Source organism: Gadus chalcogrammus, chromosome 1, assembly GCF_026213295.1.
Source record: "Gadus chalcogrammus isolate NIFS_2021 chromosome 1, NIFS_Gcha_1.0, whole genome shotgun sequence".
Classification (NCBI taxonomy): Eukaryota; Metazoa; Chordata; class Actinopteri; order Gadiformes; family Gadidae; genus Gadus; species Gadus chalcogrammus.
Genome location: NC_079412.1, coordinates 364606 through 383298, shown reverse-complemented (window position 1 = coordinate 383298; position 18693 = coordinate 364606). Strand labels below are relative to the sequence as shown.

At 41.7% G+C, this 18693-nt stretch overlaps 2 protein-coding genes across 2 annotated transcripts in view; both read right to left on the bottom strand.

The window, feature by feature from the left end:
- The window catches only part of LOC130390231 (voltage-dependent calcium channel subunit alpha-2/delta-2-like), a 44555-nt gene extending 33430 nt beyond the window's left edge, over positions 1-11125 (bottom strand). The window contains exons 1-2 of the mRNA XM_056600104.1: positions 10791-11125; positions 3872-3953 (exon numbers count right to left, since the gene is read on the bottom strand). Coding sequence (XP_056456079.1) covers positions 3872-3953; positions 10791-10912 — 204 coding nt within the window. The 5' untranslated portion in view covers positions 10913-11125. The remainder of the gene's footprint in view (positions 1-3871; positions 3954-10790) is intronic.
- Positions 11126-11776: 651 nt separating this feature from the next.
- On the bottom strand, positions 11777-17772 carry LOC130390449 (aminoacylase-1-like). The gene is made up of 6 exons (XM_056600417.1): positions 17767-17772; positions 17184-17378; positions 15701-15769; positions 15540-15619; positions 15360-15420; positions 11777-12979 (listed from the first exon to the last, which is right to left on the bottom strand). Exons 1-6 carry the CDS (start codon positions 17770-17772, stop codon positions 12803-12805), a joined length of 588 nt encoding a protein of 195 aa, XP_056456392.1. The 3' UTR covers positions 11777-12802.
- Between the last annotated feature and the right edge of the window lie 921 nt (positions 17773-18693).

The following is an 18693-nucleotide window of genomic DNA, read 5'->3' as shown; positions in this document are numbered from 1 at the left end:
CCCCCTGTGTCTCCCTCCCACACAAACACACACATAAATGCATACACACACACACATGCACACATAGATGCACACATGGACACACACAAACACATATACATACGTTGAATCTCTATGTTTCTGAACCAAATAATTTGCATCAACATTTCTAGATATGGGTTTATCAACGTATGGGTTTGAATAAATTGTTGCGCTTTTGATGCCCTCTGCTGTTTTGAGGGAATAGAATGGGGGCAGGCCATACTCTGTATAAGAAATAACCCCAATTGGGATGTGGAACAATGAGCCTCATTTTTGTTCTGAACCCCCCCGCCCCCCAGTTAACGCATATATCCATATGCTTTTGTTTACCACCTATGGCCATCATTTCATTTTCTGAAGCATGCATACATATATCCTATATGGTACACATGAGCATTTTAAATGCATAAAATATTCTTAATGCCCCCCGAAATAATTCCTGTGGTAGGAGCAGGACGCTGTGAAGGGGAACATTAACGTTATACAATGTAAGCACAGTTCACGTTGCTTAAGAGTTAATGGGTTCTAGGTAAAGTATAATTTATCCCCTTAATAGTGCACTTCAGTTGTTTATAAATGTATAGATATAACTCGATTTAAGATATATCGATTAATAGATTTAGATAGCCTCAAGTTCCAGTCATTCACTCATTCATTCAGAAATTGTCATGGCAAGCTGCGTATTTATAATAATAATAATAAATGAAATTTATATAGCGCTTAATATGGTACTCTAAGACGCTTTACATATTGCCCTATCTATTTAAGTATGGTATACCCCTACTGCTCACAAGCAGCTAGAGAGAACTCGGTTCTCTTTAATATTTAAGAGGATGGGCTCTTTCATTTAAATAAATGTGGGGGCTCTAGCCCTACAGGAAGTGACTTACAAAGCCTCAGCAAATGCCTAATGATCCAACATGCATGTATGAGAATCCGAGCGATGAAATGGAAATTCAATTTTTTTAATCTCATAAGGGGTGTGGTGCGGGCTCCTTTGGACCACTGGACCCCAAAATTGTCTGCGGTTTTGGGGTTCGGGTCCCAAGGCGCCTCCTAGTTGATCAGTCTTTAGATTAATTCATAGCAATGCCTTGCGTTTCCAATGCGTTTCAATGGAGCATTTGATGATGCTTTGTGAGCCTTGCGTATAGGGCTAGAGCTCCTAATAGATTTAAATAGATGTATTTGCCCAGATTCGGGACTAGATATCTCTATCTTATTCAAAGGTTTAAAAAAAATGGTTGTATGACCTCTCAGGGAGGAATCGCATCCCTTCGGTTGGGCTAGAACCAACAGATTGATTATCTTGAGTCCTTTAAGCCCTCTTCAATATAGAAAAGACCCCATGTCTATAAGTGTGCTAAACCCCTAGATCACCCACCAATTACATCACTTCCTGTTGGGCGAGATCCTCCAAACACATTCTTTAGTAAAGTGTAATGCCCTCATTCTGTGAAAGTGGTCAATAGGAGTACAACGGCCCCCCTGTCATTAGAGACCATGGGGGGGGGGGGGTGCTGTCACCCGTTGGAACACAAACACACACACACACACACACACACACACACACACACACACACACACACACACACACACACACACACACAGAACCTAGTTTACGACAAAAACAAAACAATTGACGGCAACTCAGCTGTCAAACAAAGTGCGCTGTGGTTTGGAGTAAAAACCTGCTGAATAAATATTTTAATGAGTAAATGTAAACTAAATATGTGCACGATTAAGGTGATCCGGTGAGGGTCGGTCCTTGGTCCATTACTTTTGGCAATCTACATGCTTCCCCTGGGCGACGTTATCCGCAGCTTCGGAATTAGTTTCCATTGCTACGCGGATGACACCCAGCTCTACATTCCTGTAGATTCTGGGGACTCGGCCCAGATTCAAAGGGTTGAGTCCTGTCTGGCTGCTGTGAAGGGCTGGATGTCACAAAACTTCCTACAGCTTAACACTGGGAAGACAGAGCTGATAATTATCGGCTCGAAGCGGGACCGGGAAGAGTTTGAGGATGTCTCTCTGTGGTTGGATGGCCTCGCCATCCCACAGAGTGTGTCCGTCAAAAATCTTGGTGTCCTGTTTGACCCTCAACTATGCTTTGACCAACATATAAGAAGTATAACTACAATTGCCTTTTTCCATCTGAGAAACATTGCAAGAATCAGACCAATGTTATCTGCAGTGGATGCAGAGACACTGATTCATGCATTTGTTTCGTCAAGACTGGACTATTGCAATGCACTGTTCTCGGGATTACCGAACTCTACCACAAAAAGTCTACAGCTGGTACACAATGCGGCAGCTAGACTGCTAACCAGAACGAGAAAGTTTGATCATATCACACCTATTCTCGCCTCTCTACACTGGCTACCAATAACTTTCAGATCAGACTTTAAGGTGCTATTGCTAACCTATAAAGCCTTGCATGGATTATCTCCATCCTACCTGAAGGACCTGATCATTACTTATAGTCCTTCTCGGTCCCTCCGGTCTTCAGGAGCCGGCCTTCTTTCATTGCCGAAGGTTAAAAAGAAATCGGCTGGACAGAGAGCGTTTGCCTATCGAGCCCCCTTCCTATGGAATAGGCTGCCATCAGCGATCAGGGAAGCTGACTCTGTGGAGCTATTCAAAGGAAAGCTCAAAACGAACCTCTTCAATCTTGCATTTGGAGTGTGAAAACGACAGATGCGAAGTGAAGACCACTCTGTTTGCTTGTGCTTTTCTTATTACATTATACATTCCCACTATGTACTTTCCCGTTCTAATTCACTATTCTGTCTGTTCTAGCGTGTTGCGGGTACTGGACTGGATGCCTGGACTCTCCTTATGGATAACCGGCCAGAACCCCATCACCATTTTAATATGATGTGCATGTATTTACCTGTATGTCAATTGTGGCACCCATTGCACTCCTGACCATCCCTGGAAGAAGAGATCCCCTACACTGCGTTTCTTCTCAAGATTTCTTCCTTGCTGATTTCAAGGGAGTTTTTTCTTGCCCGTGTGGGGGCATGGGTAAAGGGGGGTGTCACAAATATTTGGCCTGTTAAGCCCTTTGAGACTGTAATGGTGATTAAGGGCTATACAAATAAAATTGAATTGAATTGAATTGAAATCCTCATCACAGCATCCCGCTCCTATCACAAGAACAATAAATCTATCATTTCTGGGGTTGTTCAGAATATTGTGTTCATACAACATGTATATCGTCATGTAATAAATACAGGATTTATGCATGCTTGTTACATAAAATAAAATGATTACCATAGGTCAGAAATAAATGCATATGGATATATATATACGATGAGTGGGGGGCTGGGGGATTCTGAACAAAAATTTAGCTCATTGCGCCACATTGGAAGTATTTCTAATGTGTAATAAAATATATAAATTGGGTTATTTCTTAAGGAGATTATAGCCTACCCCGATTCTATTCCATTGAAACACCAATTGTGCATCAAAAGCGCCACGAGCTCTTATAACCATTAAGTTGATATCATGTATTGCGCTCGCCACTGACATAAACACACACACTCAAAGCTGACTGGCAAAAAAAAAATCTATTAGATACACACAACCAGCCAGGAAACACAAGACATTGTGTTTTTGGTTGTTCAAGCGCCTGAAATGAGTCTCAGACCACCACAAAAGAAAAGAAAAGGACAGCATCAATATTGAAACATGTAATCATCTCTCGGTTTGTGTCAGCTGCTGAGCTGTTACACAAACAGTGGGCAAATACAACAGTTCAGTACACAGACCATTCTGCACGGTGGAAGGCTCTGTGTTTCAATGCGGCTCTACGACAACAGCCGTGGTGTGTCTGAGTACAAACCCCTTTCAGCTGCTGGGCTCCAGTGATGTGCTGGAACACTTTGTCAATCTCCTGCTCAATCCTCCTTCCCCAGTGCATGATCCTGTGGACACACAGTTACATCCACAGCTTTAACAGGGGATACCCACGTCTATGCTCGACCTAAACCTAGGGTATGGATTTCTTGTCAGAAATTGAATTCAGCGCTGAAGACATGTCCATCCCTAAGCGACTACCTGTGCATGCTCTGCCTATGCACTAGCGTTGTCATAAATAATGCTGGACTTTCTTTCTTTGACAAATACCTTGATGTACATAACATGGAGGGAATACAATTTTATAAGATTTGATTAAAAGATAAATATAACAAGGCTGTAACATGATTACAGTGTATGACAGCAGAATGACGTACATAATGATTAGCCTTTTCACATTTCACAATTTTCTTCTCGGTGTATTGATACTGCAGACAATGAATACTGAAACCGTTATAAACATTCAGCATGGATATGGATAAAGAAATGTATCTTTTTGACAACACTTCCAAGTACTCATTGCTCATCAACAGACTCTTCTGAAAGGCACACCTATTTCTAAAGTTAGCAAGCTAGTAACGTGTGTTGGGGGAATGGTTTGGGAGGGAGGTCTGAAGGGAGGGCAGGGACTTCTTTAGTTGGATACATTCTCAATTTTAACTTACTCTGGCGGGTCCCTCTTAACTGCCAACCAGGAGTAAGGAAACCTTTGAAAAATGCATGGACAAATATGCTAACACATGTTATACCACAGCTACCACAACAAATACTTGATCCGTTCCAAGGTTGTGCATTATTGTTTTCAGTAACGGGACAATTATGCCTTCAAACAGTTTTAAGTCATTGCGCTAAAATACCAACGTTAACAGAAACGGTCCAATAGATCTATCAAACACATGTACAACTGACAACCTTTGGATTGTTGAGGTCGAAGGTTGTAACTGCTCAAGCAACATGAAGACGTCAAAACACCTTGGCCGCCAGAGGCCAAGGTGTTATTTAACCAGGCAGATCATTAAGAACAAGTTCTTATTTACAGTGATGGCCTGACAAAAAGCACAAGCTTCTTTGGGGGGGGTAATGGAAAAGGGGCAGTGAGAAAGGATGGGTTAGAGAGGCAACAGCACACAAACACCTCTTTACAGACGTACAACAAGGCAGCAACATGCATTCAAAATGGTCCAATCATATTTAAGGAGCCAAAAAGCAGGATTAACCTAAACCAATCATCATCAAACTTGGTGCAGTTAAAGGCACATGGGTCCCGATTAATTGCTTTGAGGTTTATCCAGATTATGATTCAGATTCCAGATTAGTCAATAGGGGGGCACTATAGCAATCGAAATGCTAACTTTGGAAGGTCATATTCCCTGACCACTTTGACCTCTGATAACTTTTCCCTCCTCACGATGGAGAAGTACTCCTAAGGAACCCATCAGCTGTATAAACATGGCTGCCAGACAGCCAAAGAAGCCCAAGCAATTTAAGGTGCCTAAAGGCGGTAAATGTAGGGCAATCATAGCCAAACTTGCTGTAACTAAGGACAAAGAGGTTGAGCCGGCTAAAGTTGATCCAAACAGGACAATAGGGGAACGAGGGTGCTGAGGAGGACCCACTGTGGTGGTTCCTCGCGTGGTGGTCTCTTGCGGTGGTGGTGCCTCACGGCGGTGGTGCCTCATTGTCTCATGCCTCATTGTCTAATTGGCGGACCAAATTCTCTGGGCGGGCAAAGCAGAGTAAGAGGAGGCCTGTCCCCGTATGACGACATACGGGGAAAATTCCAAATCGGCGCGTCTGAGCTTTGTTTTTTCAAAGGCAGAGCAGGATACCTAGTGCTTGTTTTACACCTAACGCCATTTCTAGCTACAAGGGGGACCATAGGCAGGCTAGGGGAACTCATATTAATGTTTGAAAACCTCATAAAGTGAAACTTGCATGCCATGGGACCTTTAATAACATCAGTCATTAGTTGAGTTCCTGAATCAGTATGAGGGATGCCAGAATACACGGCCTCACACGGCCTACACTGGGACTAGTACACTTTGTTTGGTGTGAAAAAGACTGCGAAAGTATCCACAAATGGACACATATGGAAAATCTGCTTCACCTCCATTATATAGTCTATGTTAAGTCAGTTTAACCTGTATTATATAGTCTATGTCAAGTCATTTTAACCTGTATATATTCAGTCTATGTTAAGTCGGTTTAACTGGTATTATATACAGTCTATGTTTAGTCTAGGTCACTTTAACATTGTTTAAGCTGTATTATACGTCTATCTGCGTTGGACCCGCAGTTCCTAATCTACTTTTTCGCTGTTGTGTCGCTAAACAGCGACTTTAATCCATTGGGAACCTTTTGAAATGTGAGACGTCTATTGTTAGGCTATTATTTAGGGAAGGGTACTTTTCTTGTATTAATTAGGGTAGAAAGAGGACCAAACAATTACTCTATGAAGAGCTGTGCTGCTGTCCGAGCGTTTCCTCGACGACGGGTAGCCTGCACACTTCTAGATACGGGACTCAAACCTTCTTTAATAGGTCCATGACTCAGACCACGTCTTGAGTTGGACGCGACACAGTGCTGTGGTTAGGACCGTGGATATTTTTTCAATGTCCAATATGTTCATAACTAACAATAATGATTAAACCAATTATGATAAATATATTAATAAATATACATAAATGGGTTGATATAGTTTAATAAATACATTTTTTTAATGCAAAATGTGTTTGTTCAAAAGTATCTTCAGCTGCCCTCTATTTCATATTTTCACATTTATTTATTTCAGGGGACTTTTATTTCATAATGCCAAATTTCTTTCCCAGCTCTTTTTTATTTCTATCTGTTATATTCAAATGAGTGGGACATGGTTATCTCAGAGCAAAGCCATCACAGAACAGCCCTCCTACACTCCAGCACAGCAGGCAGCGGTCAGGCTCCGCCCACGTGATGATGCGTCTGCCGACTCAGGCGGGGAGAGGGAGGGGACAGAGGGGCTCAGGTCGGCTTGGAAAGTCCCCTGATTAAAACAAAGTTTGAATTATGAAATTAAAGTCCTCTGAAATAAATAAAGTAGTAAAACATAATTTATTTTCAAAAACCGATTTATTTATATAACCATATTGACTCATTTATATATTAATTTTAGCTCATATTTACTGCCTCATTTATTTATTTCAGGATTTATTTCATAACCATGTTTATTTATAACATTGGCATATTTATTTATTTAATATTGACTCAAATTGCATTTGATAATTTCCGAGATGAAACATTCATTTTAACAATAGTTCATATGAAGTCGACCCTACATGCTGGGGTGACTTACCAAACCAATTATTTAGCTATTGCAGCGTTTGTGTCTCGGGATAAAGAAATGAGCTCCATCCCACATGGCTGTGCATTTGTTTTCAGAACAAGACATATTTAGCTGTTGGTGAGAAGGTGGCTGTTTTAGAGAGGGATTTTATAATGTGTCTGTATTATTGGCCACGTAATTGGGCTTTCTATCGATCTGTATAACTCAAATGATTCGCATTTTACCAGAATTGGACTGAAAGGATTTAGAATGACTATAATATAACTGCCAATCATCTTTTTAATTACTGTATTCGCTCATGTTGTGTAAATGGCTAGATCAAAAATAATTGCCGCTATATGTAGCGACAACAGAAGTTAAATCAGGACTTAACCCCCCCTCCATACACACAGTCATAAACATTTTCCCATGTCAAACATTCCAACGCTGTCAGTGCAGACCACCACAATGGATTTCCATCTTTCCGCCAAAAAACCACAAGCACCGGCTGGACTCTGTCACATTCCTGGCTTCTTCATCCCACAGAGAAGAAATCAATAATCAATCAATAATCAATAATAAATAAAACTCGATCTCTCCAGAGTTAAATGGCAATGAACTCTTTACAAGAGCTGCCAACACTAGCCATCAGTGTGTTAGTCTTTCATTTCAATGTGCAATCCAGTACGATGAACAAAAACTATATTTTTCATTGTCAAACAATCACCCATGACCAAAGAAGGGCATAATAATCTCATCTTCGTCCGCTTATCCGGGGTCGGGTCATTGGGGAACCAGCTCTAGCAGGGGGCCCCAGACTTCCCTTTCCCGGGCCACATTGACCAGCTCTGACGGGGGGATCCCGAGGCGTTCCCAGGCCAGTGTTGAGATATAATCTCTCCACCTAGTCCTGGGTCTTCCCCGAGGTCTCCTCCCCACTGGACGTGCCTGAAACACCTCCCAAGGAAGGCGCCCAGTGGGCATCCTTACCAGATAATAATTATCCAAAACCTTTCCACCAGGAACTTGAGCCTTGTGTAAGGTGAGTAGTACCTTATCTTAAAGGAGACATATAATACCACCAGGAGTGAGTGTGATTAGCCTTACAAGCCGTTTTGAAAATCTGCCCCATATGACATCATCACTAGTGTGTGAGTCCACCTAGATCTGTGCTGGATATATGAGCCACGTTTACGTCAGTCCACTGGGTAGGCTGGTAGACTGATTTATCCAGCACAGATCTAGGTGCACACGCCCACTAGTGATGTCAGATGGGACCGATTTTCGAAACGGCTTGTGAGGCTAATCACACTCACACCTGGTGGTATAATACGTCTCCTTTAACACATTCACATGAACACTAGAGAACAATCCTTCACAAATATTAACAGGACTTCAACATCCCAGTGTGTCCATACTGTGTATGTACAGAACTACTGACTGGCTGTTTCTACTTTCACACAGCCCATGTGTCTGGGTGGAACCGACGGTTCTACTTAGACACAAATGGGTCTTAAAGAGCCGTGTGAATGACTGGTGTCTTTCTGAGGAGATTAAGGAGCCCACACCTTAGCTTCACTGAGACGACTCCTCCATTCGATGATTTTGACTTTGATTGACGGACAACTGAAAGGAGGAGGGAAAGCTTGTCCCCAAAGTCGTGCCTCAGGTGATGTCACAGACGCTATAGGAATGTTTCTTTTGAAGGTAGAGTGGCTGATGATAAAACAGGGCTCCATTCTCCACTCAGAGCGGCAGGAACGCTCCAGCAACTGAAACAACACCTTGAGGTTTCAGGATACCATGATATACATCTCTTCCTTTAGGATTTCTTACCTTAGGAAGAGATATACAGTATATATCACAGATCGTTCTATCGTTATAACACAGATCCCAATATATGCAGTCATGAAGAAACAGAACAGTATGTTTCTATACAACTCCACCTGCCATGTACGCACACACACACACACACACACACACACACACACACACACACACACACACACACACACACACACACACACACACACACACACACACACACACACACACACACACACACACACCTACCCCTGGGACGAGAGGGAGGAAAGCAGAGAGAGGGTGTGGGGTGGCTGGCCTACATGCTGGGAAGCCCATATTCCCATCTAGAGCCAGGAGTGGCGGCGGGGTGGGGGGGGGGGGGGGGGGGGTTTGAGTAATGTGGAGATGAAGGAATGGTGGGAGGTTGGCAGTGGGATGGAGCCATGTGCAGCGGATGTAGATTCCATTTCTTGCAACCATTTGTAAATAGAATGTGATTTAGTTTTCCTGTGCTAGGCTGAGCTGCAGGAAGACAGCCGGTCCAAGTCATCCAGAGGACTGTGTTGCTGTTTTAGAACGAAAACTAAACCACAGGATAAGAGAGAAATTAGGTACTAGCACCTTGCAGCAACCCGATTAATCATAAACAGGCCACTACGCACACACCCTCACACACACACACGCACGCACGCACGCACGCACACACGCGCACACACGCACACACACACACACACACACACACACACACACACACACACACACGCACACACACACACAAACATCCCCCATCCTCCTACACATCGACAAATGCAAACGACTCAATGATTTATAGATCCCTCTTCTAATTGGTAAATAAAGCTCTCATGCACCGCTGTGATTGGTCAGAAGTCTCTAAGCCAAGAACACCGCAACATCTGGTGAACTCTCCCTCCCTCCAGCGAGTGAGTGCAGAGCGGTCGCACACGCCAGCTGTACTTAGCGCCTAATGAGGTTAGCAACAGCCATGAGGATCACGATCATCTTTTGAAAATATGTCACTTGTTATTGTAATTAGTAGCCTATGTGTAGCAGCAGTGTACCTCTTGTAAGGGCAAGGTGCTCTGCATGGCGTGATAAGTTGACCTACTGCACCCATCAGTGCAAGGCGTCATGAGATATCGACACCTCGTGTTTGAAAACAACCGGGCCTCGACAAAGCAAAGGGTTAGACCTGAGAGATGAAACTGCTTCGATACAACTCCAACCTCCTTCTTGTTTTATTGAAAGCTACATAGTAGGCTAATGCTAGGCCAAGTAACTTTGAATGAGCATAATCTGTTTATCATGGAAGAGAAGAGATAAAACCAAGAGCCACTGGGCCCATCTTCCCTCAGAAAGACAGGGCCAGGGCTGTGGATGTTGTCATGGAAGCAGGGAGGTGCTGGTACCCGGGCGTCCTGAGACTTCAGAGGCTCTGAAAGCTTCATGCTTCGCCCTGCACAAATCAATCACTGCAAACTGGAACATCATTCACATTCTGGACTGAGAAGAAAATAAGTGAAGTTCTTACTACGCTTTCTCTACGTTCATTCAAGCCTTAGATAGGCTGTCAATCGTGGTGGAAGTCGAATAATTAAATATAAACATTATGTGTGTGTGTGTGGGGGGGGGGGGGGGGGGGGGTTATGCAACGCAACGGCGCAACGTTGGTAATTGAAGAGTGTGTTGATTGATACAAGTGTTGCTTTGGAGTAACGAACAACTAAAGTTCCTGCTAAGCAACCAATATGTTATCAATGGAGGACTGCGAAGCTCTTACGTGTATTGCTGAGGGAAGGTGAGCGCCTCGGATCCAGGCCGGGACGCCAGCAGAATCAAGAAGATCATCTGGATGGAGACCAGGCAGACGACCAAGCTAGAAGACTGTTTGCCTGTCGCCATTTTTCCATTAAAAAATTCTCGTTACTGGGGGGCTCCGAGGCTTTAAACAAAGAGCTCCTTCAGAAGAACGAAAGGCAACGCAATAATCCCACACGCTACGGCTAGATGATCGCCATGGTCGTCACGTTTCCTACTCTCGTCATATCGATACCACAGTCGTTGGCGTCGGACGTGACAGCATCAAGGAGCGCTGAATGCGGAGTGATGCTCGGAGGAGACTGTACTGCAGAGCGCCGCTCCGCCTCGCGCCCCCCGCCCCGTCGCTCTCCTCCTCCGGTCCAGGCTCGCGCACCTCTAGAGGTGGAGGACACGGGGAGATGGAGAACCGGACGGCCCAAGCCGCAGCGGCATCCCCAAAAATCAGGCAGCTTATAGGCTATTAAAGCCCGGAAAATACTTTTAATAGAAAGAGAGACAAAGCCTGAAATAACTGTCTTAGATTAAATGGTATGTGCTCGAGGGATCTCAGGACCGTACCATGTGTGACTGGGTTAGCAATGGGTGTGTGAGCCGCGTTATTTCAGAGGGTCATTCATTATCACATTATCTAATCTTACCAAAGACCAGTAGTTATCAAGGCTTTATACCAGTCAAACATCCTCCTTATCTAAGGATTGTGTTGATTCCTAAGCAATAAAATGTCTTCACCTCACCTAATTATCCAGTACTACACCATGGGAGCACTATTTGGTATCTATTCACTTTTCATGAAACACCGACAGCGTTGCATAAGAGGGGTTCTTCAAAACCAAACCTAAATGCTGTACTGCTGGCGTCCAGGCAGAACGTGCCTTCACTTGCTGTGACTGTGTTCCTAGAGCGGAATGGACCACTTAAGGTGTTCCTCGAGGAGCCATGTAGTCTGAAGTGTTAATGCTGCTGTCCTGAAGATCTACTCTGTATTTAGAGTCGGCTGTCTCCCTGACAATCCCAATCAGACATGGACACGCTGTGAACTAGATGGCCACTCTAAAGGGAGAACAGTGCATCGCTCTAGAAGCCCTTCGGTTAACTTTTCCTTTATTTTATAGCAGTTGTCCTCATACACAGGTGGATATGGTGGCTGGTCTTGACAAAAGTGCCATCATTCTGTTTTTGTTTACGTACGACATATACCATTTCACAGATGCTTTATTTAGATGAGTCATGGGAATACATTCAGAACATTTGATGGTTTGTACATAATGTCACTGTCAATTGGGAAATGTCTTTGGGAGAAACCTTTGAAATGTTTTTGAAATGGACCATGTGCTGGAGATTGATTAGGCCTATGTAACATTACTTCATTTAAGAAGTTCTGTAGTATCCAACATTGAGATTATCCATTTGTTTTTATTAATATTTAGGAGGAATGTAACTGACCAAATGAGACTGGTTGGGGGAGAAATATCTCCAGTTTCATAAAATATTCATTATTTTATTAGAAGTCATCATTATAAAGTCAAATGCATCATAAAACGTTTAGGATTAAAACTGCATTTACAAAAGGTGAGGATCAAAAAGCTTAAATGAAAGATAGATATGAGTCAATTGCTCTCATTCTATATTTGAAATTATAGAACCACTTCTTCAAACAGCAAATAATATTAACTAAAGACTGCTTTGACATACGGCCAACCTAGAATGCAAAGATGATCAGTGTTACACCGCTGTGTCACACACACACACACACACACACACACACACACACACACACACACACACACACACACACACACACACACACACACACACACACACACACACACACACACACACACACACCTGAGTATTCATTTCATTAACAGAAAATCATTGTATTAAGGAAATCCTATATGTATATATGAATACATGTTCCTTATTCTTTGGCAATATCTGCTAGTTCTTTAGTTTAATGTGTTGACCAGGGGGCTAAAGAAAGGGATTTGTCTCGTCAGGGAAGGCGGGAACGCTAGAAAGAGCCAGAATGAGTCTCTGGTACACGTCGATGCCACTCAGGAACACCTGCTCGTTGAGGAACTCGTTGTGGTCGTGCAGCAGGATGGGGGTCCGGTTCATGGGGGAGAAGCCCACCGCTGGGATCCCCACCTAGGTTCAACAGACAGGTTAGTGTTAGCGAGTACGTAGTACTAGTTAAGTAGTATCTGGCTCAGTAACGGCTGGTAGATTGGGGATGGCTCTCGGACCCTTTGGGCTGGGGGGGTCCCATCCCTAACGTCTACACCAGGCGTTGGCAGATAAGCAGCGATGGAGCCCATTGTTTGCAGCCATTACCATTTAACATTTTTAATTAAACTCTTAGCTTTGTTTAATATTTTACAGACATCTGTAGGGGGAAGCACACAGCCTTGTTGGACAGACATTAAATGTTGAATAAATTGACACTACAAAAAAATACTTTTTTTGACTCGTATTTGAAGCGAGTGAAGACGTACAAACAATTTGCTTCCTTTGGTATGCTCCTTTAAAACGATATCATTTTACAAATGAGGCAAAATTCTCCCTTCTGTTGAAAGAAACTGTGTTTGTCAATTGGGTGCATTGAATTATCAAACTGCCAGCAGTCAGATTGATTAAATCAAGTCTTGATTTTTGTTCGTCCTAAATACCCTGCTCCTTCAGTTGGAGTTTCTGTAATTAAATTTCCAGATACGTTTTCTCTACAATTTGAAATGCTGCATTTGAATTTCAAAGATGTTAATTTCCAACCAATAAATTCAGTAAAATATTTAAATGTTATGAATTCAATGATGTTTAAATATTCGTATCAAAAATTAAATAGCTTTAAAATAGAAACGATATGGGTAGGATTTGCTTTGATAACCGACTGATGGGACGCAAGAGGTATACCTTAAGTTCAAAACGTATGATTTTGGTAGATGGATAATAAATTATGTGTCCTTAAGAAAGTATTTTACGACATACATTTTGTTTTTTTGCAACATTTCTCCAATATCTCGGGGGCAAAATCCTATTGATATTGGTAGCTAGCTGCCTTTTCATAAATGTAAATATATGAAGTACAAACAGTGTATATTTTCACTAAAGGTCTAAGATTAAATGGTGCAAATAAAATAATTGAATGAATTGCTATCTATTGTTATCGTGGATTTTTTCTAAGCACATTTTTATTCTAACCAATGCATTCTATTAAATTTGTGGACCAGCAGTAGGGTGAGTGGTCTAGCATCTGCCCTGTAGTACATGGGACCCGAGTTTTCATCCTGGGTACGTCATTGAACTCTTGCCGTTGGTTTATTTTTGTAATTTCCTTTATATCAGAGTAATAAGGCCTAACAATTGACTTTTTATATAATAAATATGTCTTACAATATCCCTAGAACTCAAAGATAACTTGCAAAAACCCACGGTAAAGTTAATGGTAATATTAATATAACTAATAAGCCTTTGTCACAAAGACACTGCTGCATGGGAAAATAATGCAGCCACATAAATTCCATTCAGGTGAGGCAAGACCACTTCTGTTGAGAAAAATACTATGGTCAGTCAATTTAGAATATTCAAAGAATTGGAAAAATAAATGTCATGAAAAGTTCTTTGATTTCTCCAGTGATCCTTCCTAAATTACTAATTGAGTGGGGATTGAAACCCGGACGACCGGGTGCAAGTCCGACACATTACCTCCACACTACCTCCCTCTTTTTGAATCCAAGGTCAATATTAAATTAAAATATGTTACGCTAAATACTACCTATGCCAGATAGCCTCCCTGTATTTATTAATGGTTACGGTGTTCCCTTTTTGAGTTATTATATGCTTGTACTCCTCATAGACCTCCACAAGCAGCTTCTGTTCGCCGATAGAAAAGATCCCGCCCGATCCTTTTCATTCATTTGATCCATGATTCGACATTCACAGTTCTGGGCTGGTTACATATCTCTTGAGCCTGCTTAATCAACGATAACGTAAGCCTGGCTTGAACTAACCTGAGCAAGGTGCGGCTGAACTGCGTCGACGGAATGGCTTTAGCCTCAAGTGGAAGTTGGCGTTAGTTCTAAGCGGGCTTAATAAACTAAGCGCCGCTTTTGTTAGCGACTTTGATGGAGTATCCCTATGGTGAAGTAGCAACGGATCTGTTGTCTGGGAGGGAGCTGGCGTCTTGACCGCACTGTCAGTCAAGTTCACGACAAGGTGATGTTTTATTCACGTTACTATTGGTCACATTTGAAATAGACACACATACACACTAATGAAATAGACGCAAGTTAGGTTACCTACAGTTATGTTAACTAACTTACCATTAGATGGCTGTACTACCCATACAGACATCACACTATGTGACAAGTTAAATCATTAGGAAGCCCAGCACTGTTTTCCGTGTTAAAAAACAATCACTCAAAATAACTAAGCGTGTTGAAGGTTGTAATGCTATTTTTTTTTTAAATTCGGAAATATTACAGATAATACATTTCAAAGAACTTTAAAGTTAAGGATTCCTGATACTTACAGCTCGGATAAAACGGCTATCAGTGGCTGCAGGAAATATCTCCTTTTCCAAAACCATATTCCTACACATGAAACACAGCCATTAGCCATTACTATACTTCAAGAGGAAAAAAGGTGTAAACGTGTACATTCGAATCATTTATCAGTGTGTGTGTGTTACATAAGCAAACTGTGAACTGACATTGCCTTGCAGGTAGTGCTGAATGCATTCCACCAGGGATCACTCTCCTCAGTAGAGGTCACATTCTGGTTCATGTGTTTCTGCAAAAGGGGGTTGGTGTCAAAAACAACTCCACTAGTTGAACAATGTGCAGAGACAGTTTAAGAAACAGGGTGAGGTACCTGAGCAAACTCATAGGTGATTCCTTCGCCTGCTTCTTTACACCACAGCTTGATCTGCTTTTCAAACCCCTGAAAGGTGTATTTAAAAAGATTTTAGGTTTCATTATACAAGGAAGAAAATACAATTTAATGTTTTTTTTTTGATTGCACGCTTTGGATTTAAAAGATGATATGACAGATTAGCTTGGTAAGGATGTTAATGTCATTGGTATTCCAGAAAAACAGGTTTACAGGAAGTAAACATATCACAATCTCCAACCATGTTTAAAAGATAAACAGAAGAATTTGCAAGGGGCCACGGTTCAGATAGCCGGGGTTTTCATGGCTACTTACATTTCCTCTTTTCAGCCATTTTAGAAAACTGAGACTACATCATTATTATGCAAAGTTATAGCTGTTTTAACGTCCCAAATACGCATATATTTTACACAAAACAGTATGTCTACGGCATGTTTGTAGGGTTGGGAAAAATAATCGATTCTTCGATGCATCACGATTCTTTGCAGAACGATTCCGTCTCGATTCAGATAAGTTAATAATCTGAATAAAAAATAATAATATATATATATTATTTTTTTTTATTACATTTGTTTGCCTCCTGCAAAATTCTGTTCGACAGAGGGATAACTTGAGTAGTTTTAAAATTATTTAATTTATCTTCAATGTGTATTCGCCAATCTGATTTCTCTGGATGCGATTGCGATTCAGCCTACGCATAGCATGGACGCAAACTTACAGCCAGACACAAGAACGACAAACAAGTTCTTATTCTTATAATTGACTAAGAGCAGCTTTTTCTTTAATGACATAGAAAAGAAAGATTAGAAAGAAAACAAAACTGAATCCGTTTATTTTTTACATACTTCCATAGTGTGTTATAATGCAAGATGTTATAATTATGGATGCATTGATGCATCTATAATCGAATCGTAGACCTCTGAATCAGAATCGAATCGAATCGTGAGGTGCCAAGAGATTACCACCCCTACGTGTTTGGGTCTTACTGCTATGATGATTCAACATTAAGTCCCCAGTCACCAATGGGACTGTGAGCCAGGTTTGCAACTTTTTGCAGTTATTGTGGACGTTTGGTCAAGTTCTGGTCATTGCATTAATTCCATATTTTTTGTTTTCTTGGGTTGCAGTAGGAATATTGTTCATCATGACAAATGTGCAGTAAAAAAATGTTTCATGAATATTGCATTATCCTAATAGAAATGGCAAACATTTGACATTCAAACTGATTATAGCGGACCATATAAATGAATATCGCCTGTCCTTAGCATTACTTTACGTATTTAACAAGTTCTAAAAGCATGCCAATTTCTACAACTTTTGACCATATCTTATTTGAGATATGGATGCATTTTTTCAGAAAAATAAAGATAATGATGCAATCAAATAATAAGGAATACCACAGGCTTCCTACGGATGTCGTATTACCCCTTATAATAATAAAGTAGAGAAAGTGAAGACTACGCACCTGAAGATTGACGGTGGGAGGTATTCTCAGGTCAAAGCTCACTTCCATCTCAGCGGGGATTACGTTGTAGGCAACCCCTCCTTGCACCATGGTCATGTTGACGGTAGTGACGTCACCCAGAGTGAAACACTGGCTCATATTCAACCTGTCAAACAGAGCACACTCCTCATTCTTCACCTTTAACGGAACATACAACTCATTGTTTTAAAAGAGTTCCCACTTTAAAAATGTTTAGACCTTAGTATTAGGATGATGCAAATGTGTTGAGCTTCATACTTCAAATCTGAATCTGTGTTATTAATGTATTCTTAGTTCATTTATTACTACAATTTAAAACCAGCCCATTGGGCCAAAATATTGATTGGATAAAATAAAAATAAATTCCATGTATTGTAGTAGAGTAATAAAGCCATTTAGTGAACATTAACTTTCATGAGTTCGTTTCCTCTCAATCATGCGATGCAAAGCAGGACTTTCACTGTAGTTCCTGGGTTGCCCTAATATAATATACCTTAATGAATATGATACACATTACACAATCAACACAGTCAGTACATTAACATGCACTGCTTTATTCGATTACAGCCATAGTTAGACTATGCTCCTCAATTGGACAACCGCAATTGTCAGAGTATACATGGAGGTGAGAAAATTGATTCATTGGCTGAAGCATGTCATACCCCGGTATGATGGTTGGCACTGTGCCCATTTCAACTAGTGGTAGTAGAGCCACCGGCTGACCTGTATACGGCCCCAGCAACAACAACAAACTCAGGCGGCATTCGAGACAGATGTTTTCAGTAGACAGCTGTCAGTTCGGGTCCATGTTGTTTCTCCGACGCTCTATTGTTTCAGCCTCTCAATAACCCGAAGAATTCCCATTGGTACTACTGCCCATTAGTCCGACGCCCCTTTATTTAGAAAAAAATAAACCCTCTGCTCCGACATTCCATTGTTCCGACCATATAGGCTTCTGCGGATCATCTCCAATAATCTAAGATCTGAATGATCAATAACAAGCTAAATTACTTTTCTTTAGTTTACATTTCAAAGTTGTATGCCATGTGTCTGGCTAGCAGGGAGTCCGGCGGCGGAGCTCCTCTGGCGGCGGAGCTCCTCTGGCGGCGGAGCCCGCGGGAGTCCGCATGCTGCAACAATCCGTTTCTCTACCATGTCGCGAGTCAAAGAGAGTCAAAGCCAAAGTTCCTTTCCCCCAATTCCGTCTCAACTATGGCAGAGATAACCTCTACTACGAGTCTTTACTTTTTGCAGAAAGTACCAGAGTCGGACAACCCAACGCAGTCTTTAAGATTCATAATATCGGAGAAGAATCCCGTCAGTACGGCGGCGGGGCAATGAATGAATAAAAATCCTAAACATGTAGGAAGAAAAAAACATTTATTTTGACAGATTTGCCCGAAGTTGGTACTTAAGAACCTTGTTGATGACCAACATTTAGAAAACATGTACTTTTAATTCAGCCTTGGGTGAAATCGAAGCATAGTATCTA